Below are 21,287 nucleotides of genomic sequence, written 5' to 3'. Positions count from 1 at the left end.
GAGTTCTGAAATTCTGCTGATCCTACCAAGATTCTCGGGCCACAACCATACAGCCTTCCTCAACAAATACCAGCCGGCAGACAGTGCCCACTACAGGCCCAGGGGTGCCACGTGCCCTTGTGGTTGCTGACCTGGCTGGCCTCCTGGATGAGCCATGTCAAAGTGTCACCCGGCTCTGGGAGGCACCCTGGGGCCATAGGGACAGCCCTGGGATCCATATTAATTTCAGCTCCATTTTAAAGGCGAGTTAAAATAAACACAGGGAATATTTATAAGGCAAATAAATCTAGCAGAAACAGCCCCTCCAAGTGTGAGCAGGGCCTCCCCCTCTGCCCCAGCCCAAGCTGATAAAATACAGAAATGCTACTGTAGAGCCTCCAGGCTTATTTTGACTGCACGGAGGAATGTAACATGTAAACACTGCCTCCCCTGCCGCACTGTTACAACTTGCATTAACAGCCTGGACAAAGCCGCATTTTCACAGAAGCATCGTACAGGGATATATCTCCAGCTTAATTTTTTTAAAAAAAACCCATTTCCTCACATAAATCATGCTCAGAACTAAACGGGTGACTGATGCACCACAAACACTTTTTTCTTAAACAATAACATACCTAGATTCCATCTACACGAAGGAGCTTAAAAAAAAAACTCGTGTTTTTTTTTTTTCTGAAGAAAATAAATACTGTAGTTTTGTTCCTGACTAAATTATCTGAGGCCGTATCTTTTCAGCTGAGCCAGCTGCCCCCTGCCCAGTCCCGGGAGAAGTCCCACTTCTGGGCTGCCGGGGTGGGGGGACAGTTTCTTGCTGGACTGCACTACACGCACAGCACCGGGTCAGTTTCCCAGAAATGGGCCTCACCAGAACTCAGAAAATTATGGCCTTTAGAGACAGGCTAGAACAATGCCTTGAGCCCAGAAAGGGGGCTTCAGACTAGATTAGAAACCGGGCAGGGCCAGCCTCCAGGCCATTGAAGCTCCAGTGCTGTTCATGTTGGGTCCCGCACAAAGAGCATTATGGGAAGACAGGAGAGTAAGAGCCAGCCAAAGAAGTCAGGGTGAAGGAAACAGAGAGCAAAGCAGGCTTAGCGGCAATGGCCAGCAGTACTGCTTGCAGACAGGCAGCAAGGGCCACAGCCAGCCAGCAGGCACCGCAGCAGCCCACCTCCACAGACAAGGACAACCAGGCCTAAGACATAAAAGAACATCTAGTCAGAGGTGACTAAAAACCAAAGCAAACCAAAACCCAAGCTGGGGGTGGGGCAGGCCCTTCTGAACATGTAATAAATCTAAAAGCCATTAAGAGCAAAGAGAGATTTAGGTTACATCTAAAAGGGAAAGAAGCCATTTGTACATCTATAAGTTACGAAGAATCTTTATGGTATGCAACACTGGGCCATCTCTGATATTTGAACCAGCTGGAAGATAAGAGATGAGGGGTGGGGGACCCAGCCAGATACAAGGCCAAGGTCCTCGAGGGTAATTACACACACACACACACACACACACACACACACACACACACACACACACCACGCACGCGCTCTGAGTTCCAAATGAGGCCGTAAATACATGAAAAGATGACCCATGGAATCAGAGTGTGTTCAATCTAGCAGACAGTCAAAGAGAGATGAACAGACCGAGGGCAGAGCTCAGCAGCACAGGGTTCTGGGTGCAAAGCCCCAAAAGTCCAGATCCTTCATACCTAGAAATAATTAGGACATAAAAGAAAATCATTTTTCTGACATAAAATTAAAGGCTTGGGTGGGAATGCTGACCAGTGGCAGAGCATTTGGCTAGGATGTGGAAAGGCTTGGGTTTGAGCTCCAGCACTGCAAAAGAAAAACAATAAGACTAAGAATTTGAGAGGCACAGGTAGTGGTACTACAATCTTGGCAAGCTAAGGCAGGAGAATCACAAGTTTGAGGCTACCCTGGACTGCATAGTGAGTTCCAGATCAACTGGATTACATGGTGAGACTGCCTAAAAAAAACTAAAGAAATGCATAAATATTTGAAAAGGCAGAAGACAAAAGGTTGGAGTGATGGCTCAGTGGTTTAAAGCACTTGTTGCTCGTGGGGAGGACTCAGTGGTCTAAAGCACTTGTTGCTCGTGGGGAGGACTCAGTGGTCTAAAGCACTTGTTGCTCGTGGGGAGGACTCAGTGGTCTAAAGCACTTGTTGCTCGTGGGGAGGACTCAGTGGTTTAAAGCACTTGTTGCTCGTGGGGAGGACTCAGTGGTTTAAAGCACTTGTTGCTCGTGGGGAGGACTCAGTGGTCTAAAGCACTTGTTGCTCTTGGGGAGGACTCAGTGGTTTAAAGCACTTGTTGCTCGTGGGGAGGACTTGGGTTTGACCCTAGTATCCACAGGGTGCCTTATAATCACTCCAGTTAGTATGTTTTAATTGACTGGGGCTAGTTGGGGGCTGGTCAGAGCCATTGTTTTCCACTTTGCAGCAGGCGTGGACAAGTCCCAGGACCTGTCCTTGAGCTGCTGTGGAGACTGGCTCAGGCTTGGGTAGTCAGCCCTAGCATGTTGGTATAATAATAATAATAATAATAATAATAATAATAATAATAATAATAATATCTTTGGGGGTTTGGACTCAAGGCACAACACCACCACCCCTGGGAACACCATCACCACTGAGAACACGGCCACCACTGGGAACATCATCATAACATAATAACTTCAGTTACAGGGGAGCTGATGCCCTCTTCTAATTTCTATGTGTACCAGGTGTGTATGTGCTATACATACATACACGCAGACAAAAACACTCATATACGTAAAATAAATTTTTTTACAATTTATTTTTATTCCATGTTATTGGTGTTTTGACTGATGTAGGATCTGTGTGAAGGTATCAGAAGCCCTGGAACTGAAGTTATAGACAGGTGTAAGCATCCATGTAGGTACTGGAAACCAAACCCAGATCCACTGGAAGACCAGCCAGTGCTCCAACTGCTGAGCCATCTCACCAGGCTCTAATTTTTAAAATAATAATAATAACAAAAAGAGACAAAAGAGAAATCACAGTTTGGTAATCCAGCAGGAGTCATCATGAATCAGTATGAACTCAGCATTAGGGTGAGGGAGTAACAATTGTAGTCACACATGGGAATGAGAAGATGGCCATTCCATTCTGTGTCTCACAACAAAGCAGACAACGCCATGTTTGGGGGATGAGGGGAAGCAGTGCATAGGGGACAGGGAGCAGGCAGCCCATCAGCAAAGGGTGCTGGCCCTCAGACCCAGCTTCTCTGCTGCTAGGAAAGGTGTCCTTGTAGGTGTATATAAACTGTCTAAGATCACTGCTGGTCACATGTGCAGGTGCAGTAGCACTGGACCCTGGTGTACCACCAGCAGGAACACCATCACCAGAAGGAACACCGTCACCAGTGGGAACACCGTCACCAGTGGGAACACCATCACCAGTGGGAACACCGTCACAAGTAAGAACACTGTCACCTTTCCCACCACCACCAGTGGGAACACCATCACCAGTGGGAACACCATCACCAGAGGGAACACCGTCACCAGAGGGAACACCGTCACCAGAAGGAACACCGTCACCACTGGGAACACCATCACCAGCAGGAACACCACCACCAGTGGGAACACCATCACCACTTGGAACACCATCACCAGCGGGAACACCATCACCAGTGGGAACACCATCACCAGTGGGAACACCATCACCAGTGGGAACACCGTCACAAGTAAGAACACTGTCACCTTTCCCACCACCACCAGTGGGAACACCATCACCAGCGGGAACACCGTCACCACTGGGAACACTATCACCAGAGGGAACACTGTCACCAGAAGGAACACCGTCACCACTGGGAACACCGTCACCACTGGGAACACCATCACCAGAAGGAACACCGTCACCACTGGGAACACCATCACCACTGGGAACACCGTCACCACTGGGAACACCATCACCAGAAGGAACACCGTCACCACTGGGAACACCATCACCACTGGGAACACCGTCACCACTGGGAACACCATCACCACTGGGAACACCGTCACTACTGAGAACAGCACCTCTGAGAATACCAGCAGTTGAACAAAGCATTGAGCTACTGAAGGTGGTCTGATAGATAGCACAATAACCCCAAAATTCCAATGCTGTGTATATGCTCAAGAGAGTAGAAGGCAGGACTCCAACATCCATGCACCATCTTCACAGTAATGCAATTCATACCGCCCAACCATGGATGAACAGACAAAGAAAACGGGAAATGTTGGTGCATTATGGTCAGCTGTAGAAAAGGAGGAAGGGGGGGCTGGAGAGATGGCTCAGTGGTTGAGAGCACTGACTGTTCTTCCAGAGGAGGGTACAATTACCAGCATCCACATGGCAGCTCACAACTGTCTAACTCCAAGATCTGACAGCCTCACACAGACATACATACAGGCAAAACAACAAAGCACACAAGGTAAAAATAAATAAAAATTAAAAAGAGGAAGGGTCAGATAGATGACCCCATGATAAAGGTACATGCTGCTGAGCCTGATGACTTGTGCACACACACACACACACACACACACACACACACACACACACACACACACACACACACCCACACACACCACACACACACACCACACACACACACACACACCACACACACACACACACACCATACCACACACACACCACACACACACACACACACACACACACACACACACACCATACCACACACACACACACACACACACACACACAAATAGAGCAATAAAAAGTTGGAGTTTTTGCTTGCTTGTTTGCTTGTTTACAGAAGAAGCAGCCAAGCATGGTGGAACATGCCTGTAATTCCACTTTGTACAGACTAAAGGATCAGAAGTTCAAGATCAGCCTTGCCTACATTATGAGTTGGAAGCCAGACTAAGAATACGAGCCTGTCTCAAAAGAAAGAAGCTGGGCCAGCGAACTGATTCAGGAGGTCAAGATAGGTGCTAAGAACCAAGCTTAACAACCTGATCTTGACCTCTGGAACCCATGGGGTAGAAGAAAACCAACTCCTGTAAACTGTTCTCTGACCTCTACATGCACATCTGGCATGTGTGCAACTACACGCTAAACAACAAAACAAACAGTATGGACTTGATGAAAAGGCTCTGCACTTGCTCTGCAAACCTAGAGACCAGCATTTAGTATGAAGAATCTATATAAAAGTAGAAGGAGACAACCACAGCCCAAGTCACCCTCTGACCTCCACATGTACACTGTGGCATGCACGCATGCACACACACACACCACAAACACATCTATGTGTACTAATACTAATATCTATCTATCTATCTATCTATCTATCTATGGTAAAATTTGCACTCACTGAAATAAGTCCAATGCATATATACATGTCACATCCTCATACTTGTGGCTTCAACATGCACATGTTATACACCTGCATAGATGCACATATTTACATACATACATCTAAGTACATGTGCACACACACACACACACACACACACACACACACACACACACACACACACACACACACACACACACTCCTGCCTGTCCACCACTGGGGTACTTTTTTCTACTAGTATTTGCTAGAGAAGGCATAAGGCAATGAACAATTATCAGCCAAGCCTCTGTCGCCCTCTTGTGGCCATTCTCGTCCCTGCAAACAAGAAGCCTGCATCAGCATCTGGATGGATCAGCTCTGGGCAGGCTGGTGCATTTGCATAGGTGCCTTGCACATGCTGCTTTTCTCACCTTCACACCTGGCTATAGCTTGGAGGATGCTCAGTGCACAAAGCAGTCAGGAGAGATGATCAAGAGAGACCCCCCGGGGATCTGCTGCACCGTGAGTTCAGGGGAATGCTACTGACCACCACTGCCCTGTACAACAGCTGACTCGCTCTTTGTAACACTCATGTGTCACCTTCAAGACAGCCATGGGACCAAAGGCTGCCTTTCCTTCTTCCAGAGAATTATCCCATGACTCCAGAAGGAGCAGAAAGCAGATACAGCAGCACAACACACCCTAGGCCTTACGTTTTCCCAGGGGACTCCTTCAGCCAGAAGATGTCATCACTTGTGATTCCATACTCCACGGCTCCTTTGATCTGTGGAGGAAGAGAGAAGTCATGTGGGGATGGAAGGTGACTCTACGCACCCTACCCAGGAAGACAGGAGTGGCAGCAACATGCTTTTCACACTGATGAAGAGTCAAGACACAGGCATGCAGAGTGCAGTATAGACCAAAGGATCCCACAGACACGCAGAGTGTGGTAAAGACCGAAGGATCCCACAGACACACAGAGTGTGGTATAGACTGAAGGATCCCACAGGCATTCAGACTGCAGCATAGACCAAAGGATCCCACAGACACACAGAGTGTGGTATAGACCGAAGGATCCCACAGACACACAGAGTGTGGTATAGACTGAAGGATCCCACAGGCATTCAGACTGCAGCATAGACCAAAGGATCCCACAGACACACAGAGTGTGGTATAGACCGAAGGATCCCACAGACACACAGAGTGTGGTATAGACTGAAGGATCCCACAGTCTGCAGTATAGACTGAAGACTCCTATAGGCATGCAGAGATTTCATGGTTCCTGTGTTTTTTTAGAATTATTTATTTATTATGAATACGATATCCTGCCTCCATGTATGTCTGCAAGCCAGAAGAGGGCACCAGATCTCATTACAGATGGTTGTGAGCCACCATGTGGTTGCTGGGAATTGAACTCAGGACCTCTGGAAGTGCAGGCAGTGCTCTCTCTCTCTTAACCTCTGAGCCATCTCTCCAGCCCCCTGGCTCCTGGTTTTAAAGGAAACCTCTGCAGTTCTTAAGTGACACTAAGCTAATTAAGTAGACTCCAGTGGCCACACATGACAAAAAAGAAATGCTTCACAAAACCAACTCCAAGAAGTGCCCCAGCAATGACAAAATCCCAGTGGAAGATACCACACATGTTACTTGAAATATTCTGCTTTTCCAAAAGACCTGAGCTATGTGAGGGGATAAAACTGCCTTCCAGACACAACTGCAGGGAGCAAATATGGTGCAGCCTCTGGGTAACAAGCTAGTTGTCTCTCAAAAGGGTAAGCGAACGATCATGTGATCTAACTTCCATTGTTTTTTGTTTGGTCTGGTGGTTTGAGACAGGGTTTCTGTCTGTGCCAGAACCCTTAGCTGTCCTGGAACTTGCTCTGGTGACCAGGCTGGCCTCAAACCCACAGAGATCCACCTGCCTCTGCCTCTGGAGTGCTGGGATTAAAGCCACCACACCTAGTTCTAACTTCCATTCTTAAATACCCAAGAGAAGTGAAAACAAACTGCATAAATCCCTTTTACAGGGATGCTCATGGCACATTGTGGTTCATAACAGCAAAAGAGAAAGCAATGCAGTATCCACCAATGGGAGGCAGGTAAGCAAAAGGTGGTCTTTGCACGAAATGGAACATTATTCAGCCTTAAAAAGGGAGAATCTGATCCATCTACAAGTAAACTGAGCACATTATTCTGGTGAAATGAACCATCAAAAGCACACAGATCAGATCATTTTTACGAGGCTCTTGGAGTCTAGAAACCAGCGGAGCTGAAGCAAAGCATCAGCTGGAACTTTGCAAAGGATCTAGAGATGGAAGGGAATAGAAGACAGCAACTACTAAAATCCGCTGTGCCTCACAAAGAGAATTTTGGTAAGCGTATTCTATTTCAAACTTTTAAAGAGTCAGGGAAGAAGGAAGTGAAGAATAAGACTGAAGTCCTGGAGGCCCCAGCATTTTGAAGTTAAAGAGAAAAGAGCTTGACAATGGGGGCTTGCAAGGAGGAACACAGGGCCAGGTGTGATGTCACACACTTGAGTCACAGCCACTTAGGAGGCTGAGGTGGAAGGTCACTGGAACCCAGGTGTCGGGAACCTGGACAACACAGCTAAACACTGTGGGAGAAGAGGGGGGACGCGGGGGTGAAGGACACAGGCCCCAGGAGCCTGCAGTGTGGAGTGATTCTGAAGCATCGCTATGTGGCAGGCCTGAAGCCCTATTTCAGCAGAGTAGATTCCAGGAGGCCTAGAAATGGGAAAGGCAATTCACAGAGGAGTGAGAGTAGAGGCCAGGCCAGGACCGCAGCAGCCACTCACTTGTGTGGGGTACCGCGGCCGCCCTCCTGTAGCGATGACTATGTGGTCAGCCGAAAGCAGAGTCTGAGGATAAACAGAGAACCACAGGTCAAACAGTGCATGGTCAGCTGCCAACAGGCTCAAATACCTGTGGGTGGCTGCGACAGTGGTTCCTGTGTCCCCTACTGTGCAGTGTGGATGCTTTGCCCTTATCTCTAAGTCTCAGAGCAGGGGTCTCACAACATCCACTGAACAGGAGGGCCAGGCAGGTGGGGCAGTCAAGTGTACCAGCTCCAAGCACCTCACAGTGTACGAGGCTTTTGCAAACGCTACGTCTCCTCAGAGCCCCACAAACACTGCAGGAAGGGAGCGACTCCCACCTTTACCATCACCCACGCTGCTGGACAGCCAGCCATGGCATTTGAGCTGCTTAACAAGGGGACTGTGCAACTGAAAACTGACCTAACTCACACTAGGCAAGCCTTTCGACACTGAGCTACATCCTCAGCTCTGTTTGAACTGTGTGTGTGTGTGTGTGCTTGTTTCTATATATGTGCATGTGCCTATGTATGCGTCCATGTGTCTGTGTGCATGTGCCTGTGTATCCAGTATTGTGTGTGTGCATGTGTCTGTGTATATGCATGTGTCTGTGTGTTCAGAAATGTATGTCTGTGTGTCCATGTTGGGGAGACATGCCCCACTAGACAGTCCAGGGCTGCTCTGGGACTCAAGATCCTACTTCTGCCTCCCTAGTGCTAGGATCTCAGGCTTGGCCACTGCACTCAGCTGTGACCTGTGCACTAGCTCTGAAGACGTGTGACCTCAAAGGCGGCTGTTAACATCAGAACAACACCCAGGCCAAACAAAGCTGGGATCAGGGACCACAGGAGCCATGAGAGACAGGCCAATGGACACTTACCACCTTCCCGCCTTTATCAACACCTTGAACTGTGTGCTTGTTGACAAAGTTGGCTTTGATGTTAAAGTACTTGACTTTCCTGAAATATAAAATAAGAATTTATTGTCTTTTTTATTTCTTGTTTTTGAGACAGGTTATCGTGTATTCTAGGTTAGCCTCAAACCCACCATCTTAGTTAGGATTTCTATTGCTGTGGGAACACATGTCTAAATGCAATTGTAAGGAAGGGGTTTGTTTTGCTTGTACGTCACATCGCTGTCCCTCATTGAAGGGAGTCAGGGCAGGGACGCAGACAGCAGATGCACTAACCATGGACAGGTGCTGACCACCAGCTTGCTCTCTTGTTTTGTTTGTTTTTGTTTTTTGAGACAGGGTTTCTCTATGTGACTCTGGCTGTCCTGCAAATCATGTAGACAAGGCTGACCTCGAACTCACAGACATGCCTGCCTCTGCCTCCCAGGTGCTGAGACAAAGGGTGCCACCACACTCTGCCCTTCAGTCTGCTTCCTTACAGAACCCTGGGTCACCAGCTCTCAGGTACCACTCACCAAGGTCTGGCCCTCACCCATCAATCAGTAATTAAGAAAATGTCCTACAGGCTAGCCCACAGCCCGATCTTATGGAAACATTTCTCTTGGACCGTCCCTCCTTTCAGGCGACTATAGTCTGTGTCAAGTTGACAGAAAACCAGCCAGCGCATGCACTATGTAGCCAAGGATGACTTTGAACTTCCGATACTCCTGCCCCCACCTCCACGATGCCAGGATTACAGGTGTGCACCACCACCTGTCTCTAAAATTGAGGCTCTTTAAGCATTTCCTCCGTAGACTTGGCCTCCAGGGCTGCTGAAGCAGACAGTGCACACAGGCTGTTAAGAGGCAGACTCTGGAGCTGGGCATCATGCACATGAAAAACAAATAAACACATGTGAAGTTTTTTTTTTTTTAGAGAAAAAAGGGGAGGGAGAGAGCGAGGGAAACAGGAGCTCTGGCCCAGAGCCAGCTGCCTGTGGTCCCACTGGGACAAGTGTGAGTGGGAAACCACACTGAAAAGCAAGAGTCCCTTGCCTGTCACTCTGGATTCCTGAGACATGGTGACCACAGTGCCAAGACAGGGACAGAGCCATGATGGACACCATCCTGAGAGCCCAGAGGGAGGCTCCATGGGGAACTGAAGTGTCTACATGTGTGTCACCTCAGCACTTAGAAGTACCAAGATACCAGGAGAGCAGGCACAGTGAGGCTGTGGCATGGTGTGGCCAGGCGTGACCCATCCTCCCGTGTGAAAGGCCCCACAGAGGAAGCAACTATCAGTTTCCAGGCATGATCCATCCTCCCGTGTGAAAGGCCCCACAGAGGAAGCAACTATCAGTTTCCAGGCATGATCCATCCTCCCGTGTGAAAGGCCCCACAGAGGAAGCAACTATCAGTTTCCAGGCATGATCCATCCTCCCGTGTGAAAGGCCCCACAGAGGAAGCAACTATCAGTTTCCAGGTGCCTCTCCCTCGCCTCTCTAGGCTGTCTTTCTCTCACCCTGACATTCAAGAAACAGCCTTACAACAGACACATTATACCCATGCAGCACTGGAGAGATGGCTCAGTGGTTAGGAGCACTGACTGCTCTTCCAGAGGAGGATTTGAGGTCCAGTATCCATATGGTGTCTTACAACCATCTATAACTCCAGTTCCCAGAGACCCAACACCCTTTTCTGACCTCTGTAGGCAACAAGCACACAGATATACAAACACCCAGAGACGCAGGCAGGCAGGCAGGCATGCACGCGCGCACGCGTGCGCGCGCGCACGCACACACACACACACACACACACACACACACACAGAAACAAGCCAGGCAGTGGTGGTGAACACCTTTAGTCCCAGCACTTGGAAGGCAGAGGCAGCTGGATCTCTATGAGTTCCAGGCCAGCCTGGTCTACAGAGTGAGTTCCAGGACAGCCTCCAACACAATACAGAGAAACCCTGTCTCGAAAAACAAACAATAAAAAAAAAAAAACAACATAAAAGAAGTGGAAACACCCTCCTGCCCCTCATAGAGCCTGGTGAGCCCTCATGTCTGCCTGAGGGCTCACCAGGCTCTATCCTCCAAACTGTGGAGGGCCACAGTGGCCTACCTAAGAGCTGCATCCTGTACAGGGCCAGCCTCTCACTGCTCATCAGTCCAGTCACATCCACAGGCTGAGGCCTGAAGCTTCTGCTGCCTGATTCATTCTCCCCCACCCCAAGCTCCAGCCATGCAGCTAGCACGCCCCTCAGTGCTGTCATTTCCTTAGTTCCAGGCCTCTGGGGCATCCCTCACTTCCCACAGCCTTGACCAGTCTCTCCCCCACTGAGGCATGTTATCACTGCTGGGGGTTGTGCTACACAGTAAACATTTTCACAGGTACAAATGCAAGGCCAGGAGGTGGCCCTCCCAGGGCCACACCGCATGGCCACTGATCCTGACAGCTTCAGTACCTGTCCTGAAGTTGGACACGGTGACCCCAATTCAAGGACTTCACATGGTTTTGCACAGCTTCTGCCATTTTCTTCCTGTTGACATACACAAAAAACCATGAAATCAACAGCAGCAGAGTTGACTACAGAGTTCATCCAGGCAGTGAAAGAAGACTCAGGAATACTGGGAAATAGAGGTGTGGTTATTTTACCTTCCTTTATTTTTGGAGTTGGGTAGGGTTTTGCTAAGTAGCTCAGGCTGGCCTTGAACTTAAGATCCTCCTGTCTCAACCTTCTGAGTCCTGGACTACAGGTGTACACCACCATTCCCAGTTTGCAGATGTGTTTAAAGGGCTCAAGTCTGGCACTCACCCTCCAGGGTTGCCCTGTTTCTGATCAAGGTTTGGGGCTGCAGAATGCTGGGCTCTCTCTTGTTGGGGAATGTTATTTTAAGGTACGTTACTTTTATTTATGTTGCATTGTGAAGGTGTGGTTCTTTGTCTGTCTAAAACACCTGATGGTCTAATAAAGAACTGAACTGCCAATAGCAAGGCAGGAGCAAGGATAGGCAGGGCTGGCAGGCAGAGAATAAATAGAAGGAGAAATCTGGGAGAGAGGAGGAGGAACAAGAGAACAAGGAGATGAAGATGCTAGGGACCAGCCACCCAGCCACCCACAGAGTACAAGTGGAAGTAAGACATACAGAAATAAGAAAAGGAAAAAGCCCAGAGGCAAAAGGTAAATGGGATATTTTAAGAAAACATGGCTAGAAACAAGACAAGATAAGGTGGGTGTTTATTAGTAATAAAAAGCCTCTGCATGTGTGACTTATTTTGGAGCTGGGTGGTGGGCCCCTCAAAAAGTCAAAAAAGGCGTACAAATGAACTTTGGGAGCCCATTCCATATGGAGGGAACCTCTCTCAGCCTGGGCACATGGGGGAGGGCCTAGGCCCTGCCCCAGATGAAGTGACAGACTCTGGAGATCCCCCATGGTGGGCCTCACCCTCCATGGGGAATGGTGTGGGGGTTGGGGGGGGTTGGGGGAGCCTGGTAGAGGGGCAAGGGAGGAGGGGTGGGAGAGGGAGCTGGGATCGACATGTGAAGCAAGCATGTTTCTAATTTAAATAAAAAATATATTGAGAAAAAAAGTCAAAAGAGTAAAGTATCACACTACACTGTCTTCCTGGAGAATTTAGCATGTTCTTCCTCCAGCCACCAGAAGTGTCTGGAGAATGCCAGTTATTTCAGCAGTCTCCAGCTGAGCCACAACTAGAGCTGCTCCCTGGGATAGTGGCAGACAGGGGACCCCACAGCCAAGGCTTCTCACCAGCTGTGCTGGATGGGCTGGGCCACCTCCCAGCCATAGTGGTGAGCATCTTTGATCATGCCCCCCCAGCAGTGCAGCCTGATGCATCAGCTTCTTGGGTATGCAACCCACGTTGACACAGGTGCCACCAAGGCCCCACCTGGTACCTGGAATATCAGAAAAAAACATGTATGTGCATATACACACATATGTGTGTATACATGTATGTGTATGTGTGTTGCAGGGGACAAAACCCAAGTCTTTGCACATACCAGGGAAGGGTTCTGTCACCAAATCACCCAGGCCCTGGCAAAAATGTAGGGGAATGCAAGAGGCTTCCGCTTCACAGGCTCAGAATGCCTTTAGAGGGTTACTATTTTGTGACCTGAACTTGGCCAAGGGGAGCCTTCCCATTTGGATTTGTTCCCTATGTCTATAGTCAAGTCATTTTAAAAGTTTTTTGAACATTTATTATGTACACAGTGTTCTGTCTGCATCTATCCCTGCAGGCCAAAAGAAGGCACCAGATCTCATTACGGATGGTTGTGAGCCACCATGTGGTTGCTGGGAATTGAACTCAGGACCTCTGGAAGAGCAGCCAGCGCTCTTAACCTCTGAGCCATCTCTCCAGCCCCATCAGTCATTTTTAAAATAATAATTTTATAGGAATGTTTGTATGTTGGACAGGACACTCTAGGGAGACTGGGGCAGAAGAGAATGAATGACTCAGTGTAAGCTGAGTGTGAGCTGTGTCCTGACTCCGTACCCCTTTCCCCAGAATGTATGGCTCTGCCCAGGCCGCCTACCTCGAGGAGAAGGTTCCACATAGTCAGCCACTGCCACCTTCCTTCCCAGCTGAGCAGCTGAAATGACAAAGACATCTGCAGGTGAGCTGAGCAGGAAACTGGCATGGAGTTGCCCAGGCGCCCATGAGGCCCAGGAAGAGGCAGGGGGGTGCACAGTGGCCAAGTGGGCATGCTGTCCCTTCCCCTTGTCCAGATTCTTTGCAGACTCCAGCCTTCACACCACCCGCTGAGGCAGTGCCAGGACGGATGCTTGCCTTCAGAGTTCCTACTCCCACCTACTATAGGCTTGGATGTTCAGTGTAAGCCCAGTCCCTGCCTAGGGCACACGTCAGCCTCACTAGCCATCTACACAACAGCCATGGCAGGTAAGGAACACGCGTCAGTCAGAGGTGAGGGGGGAACTGGAGCTGTGGAAATGTATGACATTACTCAGCCACAAAGAGGGAAGTCCTGAGACACACTATACCATGAATCATAGTCAGCGAAAGAAACAAAAGGTCACAGCTGACCCCACTGATATGAAGTGCCAAGAGTCCACTAAGACAGGAAGCAGACAGTGACTGAAGGGTCAGGGAGGAGAAGGGATGGAAGCATGGGGAGGGCATTTATGAATGAGCATTAAGTACCCCAGGGGAGATGAAAACATTCTAAATGTGACTGGTTATACAATCCTGTGAATATACCACACTCCCAATAACTCTCTTTAAATGAGTGGACAATGACTATGTCACATATCTCAATAAAACAGTGATTAAAAAGGGAGATTTATCCTGGGGTAAATATGACAAAAGATGTGACTTGCCTGCTGGTTGGTTTTTGTCAACTTGACACAAGCTAAAGTTATCTGGGTAGTATAACCTCAAATAAGAAAATGCCTCCATCAGACTGGTCAGGCTATAGGATGTTTCCTGATTAATAGTTGTTATGGGAGGGTCCAACACACTGGTCAAGCCATCCATAGCCAGGTGGTCCTGGGGTATATAAAGAAGCAAACTGAGCAAGCCTGGGGGAGCAGGCCAGTAAGCAGCACTCCTCCATGGCCTCTGCTTCACTTCCTGCCTCAAGGTCCCTGCCTCGAGCTCCTGCCCTGAGGTCCCTTAACACAGAAGTATAAGCCAAATAAAAAACCCATTTCTCCCCAATTTCCTTTTTTGTTTGCTTGTTTGGTTTTGTTTTTAGAGACAGGGCATCTGTGTAGCCCTGGCTGCCTGGAACTTGATCTGTAGACCAGGCTGGCCTTGAACTCAGAGATCCACCTCTGCCTCTGCCTCTGCCTCCCAAGTGCTGGAGTTAAAGCTGTGTGCCACCTTCTGGCTCCCAAGTTCCTTCTGACCAGAATGTTTTATCATAGCAAAAGAAAGCAAACTAGAAACAGATACCACTATCAGGACTGCAAGAGATTGCTGTGAAGACCTGACCATGTTGCTTTGGTGGGGATTCAGGCTGGAAGGCCATTCGGTGTTAAATGAGAACTTAAATGGCTGTTCTGTGGAAGCTTGGAAGATAAGAGTGTGGGGAGAAATGCAGAAAATGGAGGCCTGGCTTATGATGTTTCAGAAGAAAGTTTGAGAGTCCCTCAAAGACTAGCAGCATTGTTCATGTGATATATCTGAATTAAGACTACGGTTTCTGGTCAGTTGGGGAAGAAGAATCAGTCGTGACTAAGAGACCAGCACTTCTGAAGTGAAACCTTTGGTTTACTAGGACAGTACATGCTGGTTAGCTGGAGATGGGAAATCGGCTAAGAAGAGAGCAACATCACTGACCAGCAAAAATCTTCCAGGAAGTGTTTCATACAGCTCAACATACATTCGGAAGTTGTGGTTCAAAGGGGCCAAAGCTGTAACTCAAGCTGGCAGCCAAACTTGGTAATGTCTAAGAGCATGCCACACAGTGCTGGTTTTGGGGGGGGCATGCAAGCCATAGGACTGAAGGAGTCATGGAGATAGGATGGAGCTTGGCACCATGTCTGAATAACAAGCGGTCAATTATGCTGGCTAGTTTTTGTCAGCTTTACAGAAGCTAGAGTCATCTGGGAAGAAGAAGTCTCATTTGAGGAAGTGCCTCCATCAGATTGGCCTATAGGCAAGTCTGTGAGGGTATCTTCTTGTTTAGGGGTTTATGTAGAAGGATCCAGCCCAGTATGGGCAGTACCCACCCTTAGCCAGGTGGTCTTGTGTATAAGAAATGTAGCCAAGGGGAGCCAGGGGGAACCAGCCAGTAAGCAGCGTTCCTTAGTGGCCCAGTGCCTGCCTCCAGGTTCTTCCCTGAGTTCCTGCCCTATTACCCTCAGTGATAGACTGTGACATGGAAGTACAAGCCAAATAGACCCTTTGGTTAGAATGTTCTAACACAGCAATAGGAAACACCAAATACTGTAAGGCAAGCAATGAGGCGCACCTGTTCCCCTAGCACTTCAGGGCATAGGCAGAAGGATTCGCCTGGGCTACGTAATGGGACTCTGTCTCAAAAAAAAAAAAAACCTCTTAATTTTTATTTTTACTTATTTGTTTGGTTTTCTGAGACAAGGTCCCTCTATTATGTATCTCTAGCTACCCTGAACTCTCACTATGTAGACTAGGATGGTCTCTAATTCACGAGATCCAACTGCCTTTGCTTCCTGAGTGCTGGCATTAAAGGCAAAAGTGTAATTAATTTAGTGTGTGTGGGTGTGTGTGTGCGCGCGCGCGTGGCGCGCGCGCGAGTGCGTGCACACCACATGCATGCAGGTGCCCATGGAAACCAGAAGATATTGGGTCCCTTGTACCTGGAGTTACAGGCAGTTGTGAGCTGCCTAACAGGTGCTGGGAACCAAAACCAGATCTTCTGCAATAGGAGCAAGTGTACTTGGGAAGTTGAGGCAAAAAGATCAGGAATTCAAGGCCAGGCTCAGCTACATAATAAGTTCCAAGTCATTCAGGGCCACATTGGAACCTGTCTCACACAAAACAAAGGGAAAGGAAGCCGGGAATGGTAATGGGCTGAACTGTATCCTCCCTGCTAAGATTCATACATCAGTCACAACCCTCAGCACTAAGGAATGTGACTGTATTTGGAAGTGAAGACACACACATGCACATCAGCAGCTGAGAGCATAGGCTGCTCTTACAGAGGAGTAGGGTTTGGTCCCAGCACTCACACGGCAGCTCACAAACATCCAACACCGGCTTCTGACTTCTGTGGGCATAGACACCAGGCACACAACGCACACAGATATACACAGGCAAAACAGTCACACACATTTAAAAAAGTACACATGTCCACATGCAGGTGAGCAGACAAACAAGACATGATCTGTCATGTGCTGTCATAACACAACAAATAAGAACAAACTACATTCGCTTGGTGAATGGATAAGACTGGAGAGATGGTTCAATGGTTAAAAGCACAGACTGTTCCTCTGAAGGACTCAAGTTCAATTCCCAGCACTCATGTCAGGGAGCTTACAAGCTTCAACTCCAGTCCCAGAGAAATTGGACATCTCTGGCCACTGAAGGCTCCTACACATGTGTACACATACCCACATACAGACACACACCATTAAAATAGTAAAAACACATATTAAAAAATAGTGACACTGAGTGAAAGGAACCAGAGTAGTTAAGCACACGGAGTGGCTTCCACTCTTAGCAAACGACAAGCAACCTACAGAGGGAAAAAGCAGGCCAGTAATCGCCTCCAGGTATAGAGAGGAAAGGCAGGAAGGCGTTACCATGGTCTATGGAAGCTGGACATTGTAATAGCCTGAGCTTTGTCTCCGCCCCCACACATCCAAACCCATGTGGAGTCTTAACCTTCAGTGCCAAGGGTGATGACTACATTTGTAGACGAGTCACACTGGGCCACAGGTGGTCCCTTGTCTAACTCACTGGTTCTGTAAGGAGAGATTAGGGCACAGATACAGGGGAGTCACCCACCTATCAGCCAAGGACGGAAGCCAGGAGCCAGCCCTGCTGACGCTTTGGTCTTACACTGCTGGCGTCCAGAACCACAGCCCACAGGCTGGTGAGAGGCATGGGGAACAGTCACCATCCTCACCACAGTGCAGGTTTCACAGATACACTCACTGTCAAACTGCACTCGATTCTTATTGATTCTTTTTTTTGGGGGGGGGGTTTCAAGACAGGGTTTCTCTGTGGCTTTGGAGGCTGTCCTGGAACTAGCTCTTGTAGACCAGGCTGGCCTCGAACTCACAGAGATCCGCCTGCCTCTGCCTCCCAAGTGCTGGCGTGCACCACCAACGCCTGGCTCTTATTGATTCTTATATACTTTGAAACAGGGTTTCCCTGTTACCCAGGCTGATCTCAAGCTCCTAGACTCAAGTGATCCTCCTGCCTCAGCCTCCTGAATAGCCAGAATCACAGACATTCATGATCAGGCTCAGCCTCAAATTATCCACTTTAAAAATGTATTGGTCTAATATCTGTCAATTCTATGTCACTAAAGTGAGATTCCACCTCAGAAACAAAATCAAAATATAGGGCTGGAGAGATGGCTTAGTAGTTAAGAGAGCAGACTGCTCTTGCAAAGGACCTGAGTTTAATTCCCAGCACTCATGTCCCATGGCTCACAATGACTTGTAACTCCAGCTCCAGGGGATCTGGTGCCCTCTTTCTGGACTCCACAAGAACCTGCACTCACAACCACATACCCCTACACAGAGGCATGCCAATGTAATTTAAAAGTAATAAAACTAAATTTAAGACAAACAAATAGGGATGGGACTATGGCACTCTCAGAGGAGACCAGATTCAGGATCTGTGTGGATCCCAGATTATAGGAAACATTTATTCCATAGCATCTGCTTCTGGGTACATGGCCTATCCCCACAGGGCCACCTTTACCTAGGAGAACTAAGAGCTTCAAGGCCCAAACACACCAGAAAGGACACAAAATACAAAGTACATACCTTCCTTGGCACAAGCAAGGCCACCGGATCCCCCACCAATCACCAAGAGATCGAAGTTCTGCGGCTGCCCTGCTGAGGAGGAGCAGAAGATAAGAAGCTGCTGGAGCCAGCCCGACCTTGCTCTCTGAAGGGCCGGCAGCTCCGTACAGTTCTGTGTGGTACAAAGCTATCAAGATGGGAGCCACATCCTGGGGCAGTCGGGGTGACCACACTGTCTGCACAGATCAGAAACCAGCATGTGGTGAGGCTGGCTGTCAGGGTATGCGACTCCCAAAGGGAGTCTCAGAGCCTAAGATCTCACCCAGTGTCCCGAGGCAGAACAAAAACTCCATTTTCATTAATTCTACACACCTTTCAGTGACAAAGGTGACTCTTCATTATAGCAACCAGAATATCTATGTAGCCCCTCCCACACAGAAGCCAAGGGGCCACTCAGTCAAGAGTTTCAGAGTCGTCTCTGACCTCCGTATGTGTGCCAGGAGCATGTGTGCATCCTACGCATGAACACACTAAGTAAATACATAAATCAAATGTAAAAAATAATAGTTTTAAATAACCATACTTGTCTTTGTATCCACCCTAAGTAGACAAGGCTACAGAGAGCCTGGGGCTCCCATGCCCTAAAGGTCACTGGCTTGCACCCCACTACAGGAACACACAGCTGGAGGACAGAGGTAGCCCTTGGTTTGAAGCCCCACAACAGAATCTAACCCAGGCTCAAGTTCTCAAAAGGCCTGAATGGTTACAAATTACTTGATGGCTTTGAAGTGATCCTAGAGAAATTAAGTGGCAAGAGGCAAGTTGCCACTCAGCCCCAGAGAAGACCAGCATGGCAGGCAGAGCCAATTCGTCTCCTCTCTTGCTTTTGGGTGACAGAGGTGGGGATCCTGTATGCTGACCCTGGAAAAGGCTCTTACCTTCCATTGCTGATGCCTGTCCTTCCTATTGGGCCACCCTTCCCTGAGGTCCGACACTGTGCCTCTGCCTGCTTGCTATCAAACGGCTGGCAGGGCTGGCTTATCATGGCCACCCGCTTTCCACTGTGCACACCCAGGAGTCTCCCCTCTGATAAAACACTTGGAGAAGCCCGCAGTGGGAGTTTACGAGGTCAGTACTGGGAAGGACATGAGGAACCTGCTGGGGTAGGGGACACTGCTCTGCAGAGCAGAGCATAGGCAGCAGAAGTCACAGGACACCTCACTTAGGTGATGGCTTCCTGGAGAGAATCCTCATATGCTGGCCTTCACTCTTCCTGCCCATAGTCTCATCTCCAGAACACATCTCTGCTTCATCTCTGCCTCCTGGCCCAGTGTTCTGGAAAAGGTGAGCAGAAAGCAGGCATCTAATAGACACAAGGTCCATCCAAGTAAAGGACACACTGCTCTGATAAAGCAGGAAGGTTCCCTTAGATGGGCTGGCCACCCAGAGGAGTCACCTGTAGGGGTGGGAGGGAGGGGGCCCTGTACAGCTGTTCAGAGGATGCCAACAGTCTTGTTTGGGTAATGCATCACACCCCCACCCCTAGCTGGAAAACATGGGTATAGGGCCTCAGGGAAGGGTGGCCCAATAGGAGCGCCACTCTGCCAACAGGTAGGACAGACTGCAAGGCTGGAGGGGATGCAAAAATGGACTCTGGAGTCATGGCAAATGGCATCTTCCCTAGACCCTCTAGGATCCTCATCCCAGCAAAGCTGAAGTCCAGGATCCTCAAAGCCAGCTGAAAACAACCCCCAAACCACAGGTTCCCAGGCTTGTGAGCTCAATGAAGTTCATCTACAGATTTACTTATTTTTATTTTATGTGTATGAGTATTTGTCTGCACATCTGTCTGTGCGCCAGAGGCCAGATGAGGGCATTGGATCCCCTGGGAATAAAGAGTCACCGTTGAGTGCTGGGAATTGAACTTGGGCCCTCTGGAAGAGCATTCGGTGCTGAGCCATTTCCTTATTGTCACTATGGAGGGTGACAGTGTCAATGGCACAGGAACATTGGTTTTTTTCTTAATCCCCACAAAATTGTTGTAAATGTCCCCACCTAATACATGCAGCAGAGAGACTCTGAACGAGCCAGAGCCCTGGGAATTAGCAAAGCCACTGAGAGGGATCTGTCCCCCAGGTTCCCACCTCACATGGTAGCCACTGCTTCCAGCGCTCTCCAGGCTAGCCTTTGCCACTGAGCCATGACCTCTGCCAATCATTCAGTCTGCCTGCCCTCCCCCTGCAGGCCACAGGCCAGCCATGGTCCCTTCCATGCCACTACCTCCATGAAGACCCCTGGCCTGTCCCTCTACACTCACTGTGGGCAGAACTGAGTTCTGTCACTCGAATCCAGGTGGTCACCATGCGAATGCTTGGTGACCATCAGTCTTGGGACTGACCTTACCACCACAGATGGGATTCTGGAGGAACCCGGCCTGTCCGGGGGTAGCGGGAACCTTGTTGTGGGGTACCCAGCTTCCACCAGGGCCGTTTGAAGTTGGTTACTACCCTGATTTCAGCAATAACTCTCCCTTGGTGCAAAGCAAGCGAGTTGTTTCTTCTTTCCAAGGACAGACACAGACCCTGACAAGCACTGGGGCTTGGTCCCACGGGCTCTCTGCTCTCTAGCGTCTTCTCATTTATTCCCTGTATGTGCAAGTAAAAAGTACTTGCTAGGTAGGACATGAGGGTGCGGACCTGTAATCCTAACACTTGGAAGCTGAGGTAGGAAGAGCAGTTCAAGGCCAGCTTGGGCTGCATGACGGACCGTGACTCAACAGAAAAACAACAAAACAGAAAAACAAC

The 21,287-nt window shown here is 48.9% G+C and overlaps 1 protein-coding gene across 1 annotated transcript in view; it reads right to left on the bottom strand.

The window, feature by feature from the left end:
• Txnrd2 (thioredoxin reductase 2) overlaps positions 1–21,287 on the bottom strand; it is a 51,242-nt gene that overhangs the window by 29,393 nt on the left and 562 nt on the right. The window contains 8 exon segments of the mRNA XM_005077513.4: positions 6,030–6,100; positions 8,132–8,194; positions 9,030–9,108; positions 11,505–11,579; positions 12,811–12,875; positions 12,877–12,956; positions 13,596–13,652; positions 18,505–18,576. Coding sequence (XP_005077570.1) covers positions 6,030–6,100; positions 8,132–8,194; positions 9,030–9,108; positions 11,505–11,579; positions 12,811–12,875; positions 12,877–12,956; positions 13,596–13,652; positions 18,505–18,576 — 562 coding nt within the window.

Source organism: Mesocricetus auratus, unplaced genomic scaffold (assembly GCF_017639785.1).
Source record: "Mesocricetus auratus isolate SY011 unplaced genomic scaffold, BCM_Maur_2.0 Super-Scaffold_100008, whole genome shotgun sequence".
In the NCBI taxonomy this organism is placed as follows: domain Eukaryota; kingdom Metazoa; phylum Chordata; class Mammalia; order Rodentia; family Cricetidae; genus Mesocricetus; species Mesocricetus auratus.
The sequence above is the reverse complement of the archived record's forward strand: the minus strand, read 5'-3'. Positions and strand labels throughout refer to the sequence as shown.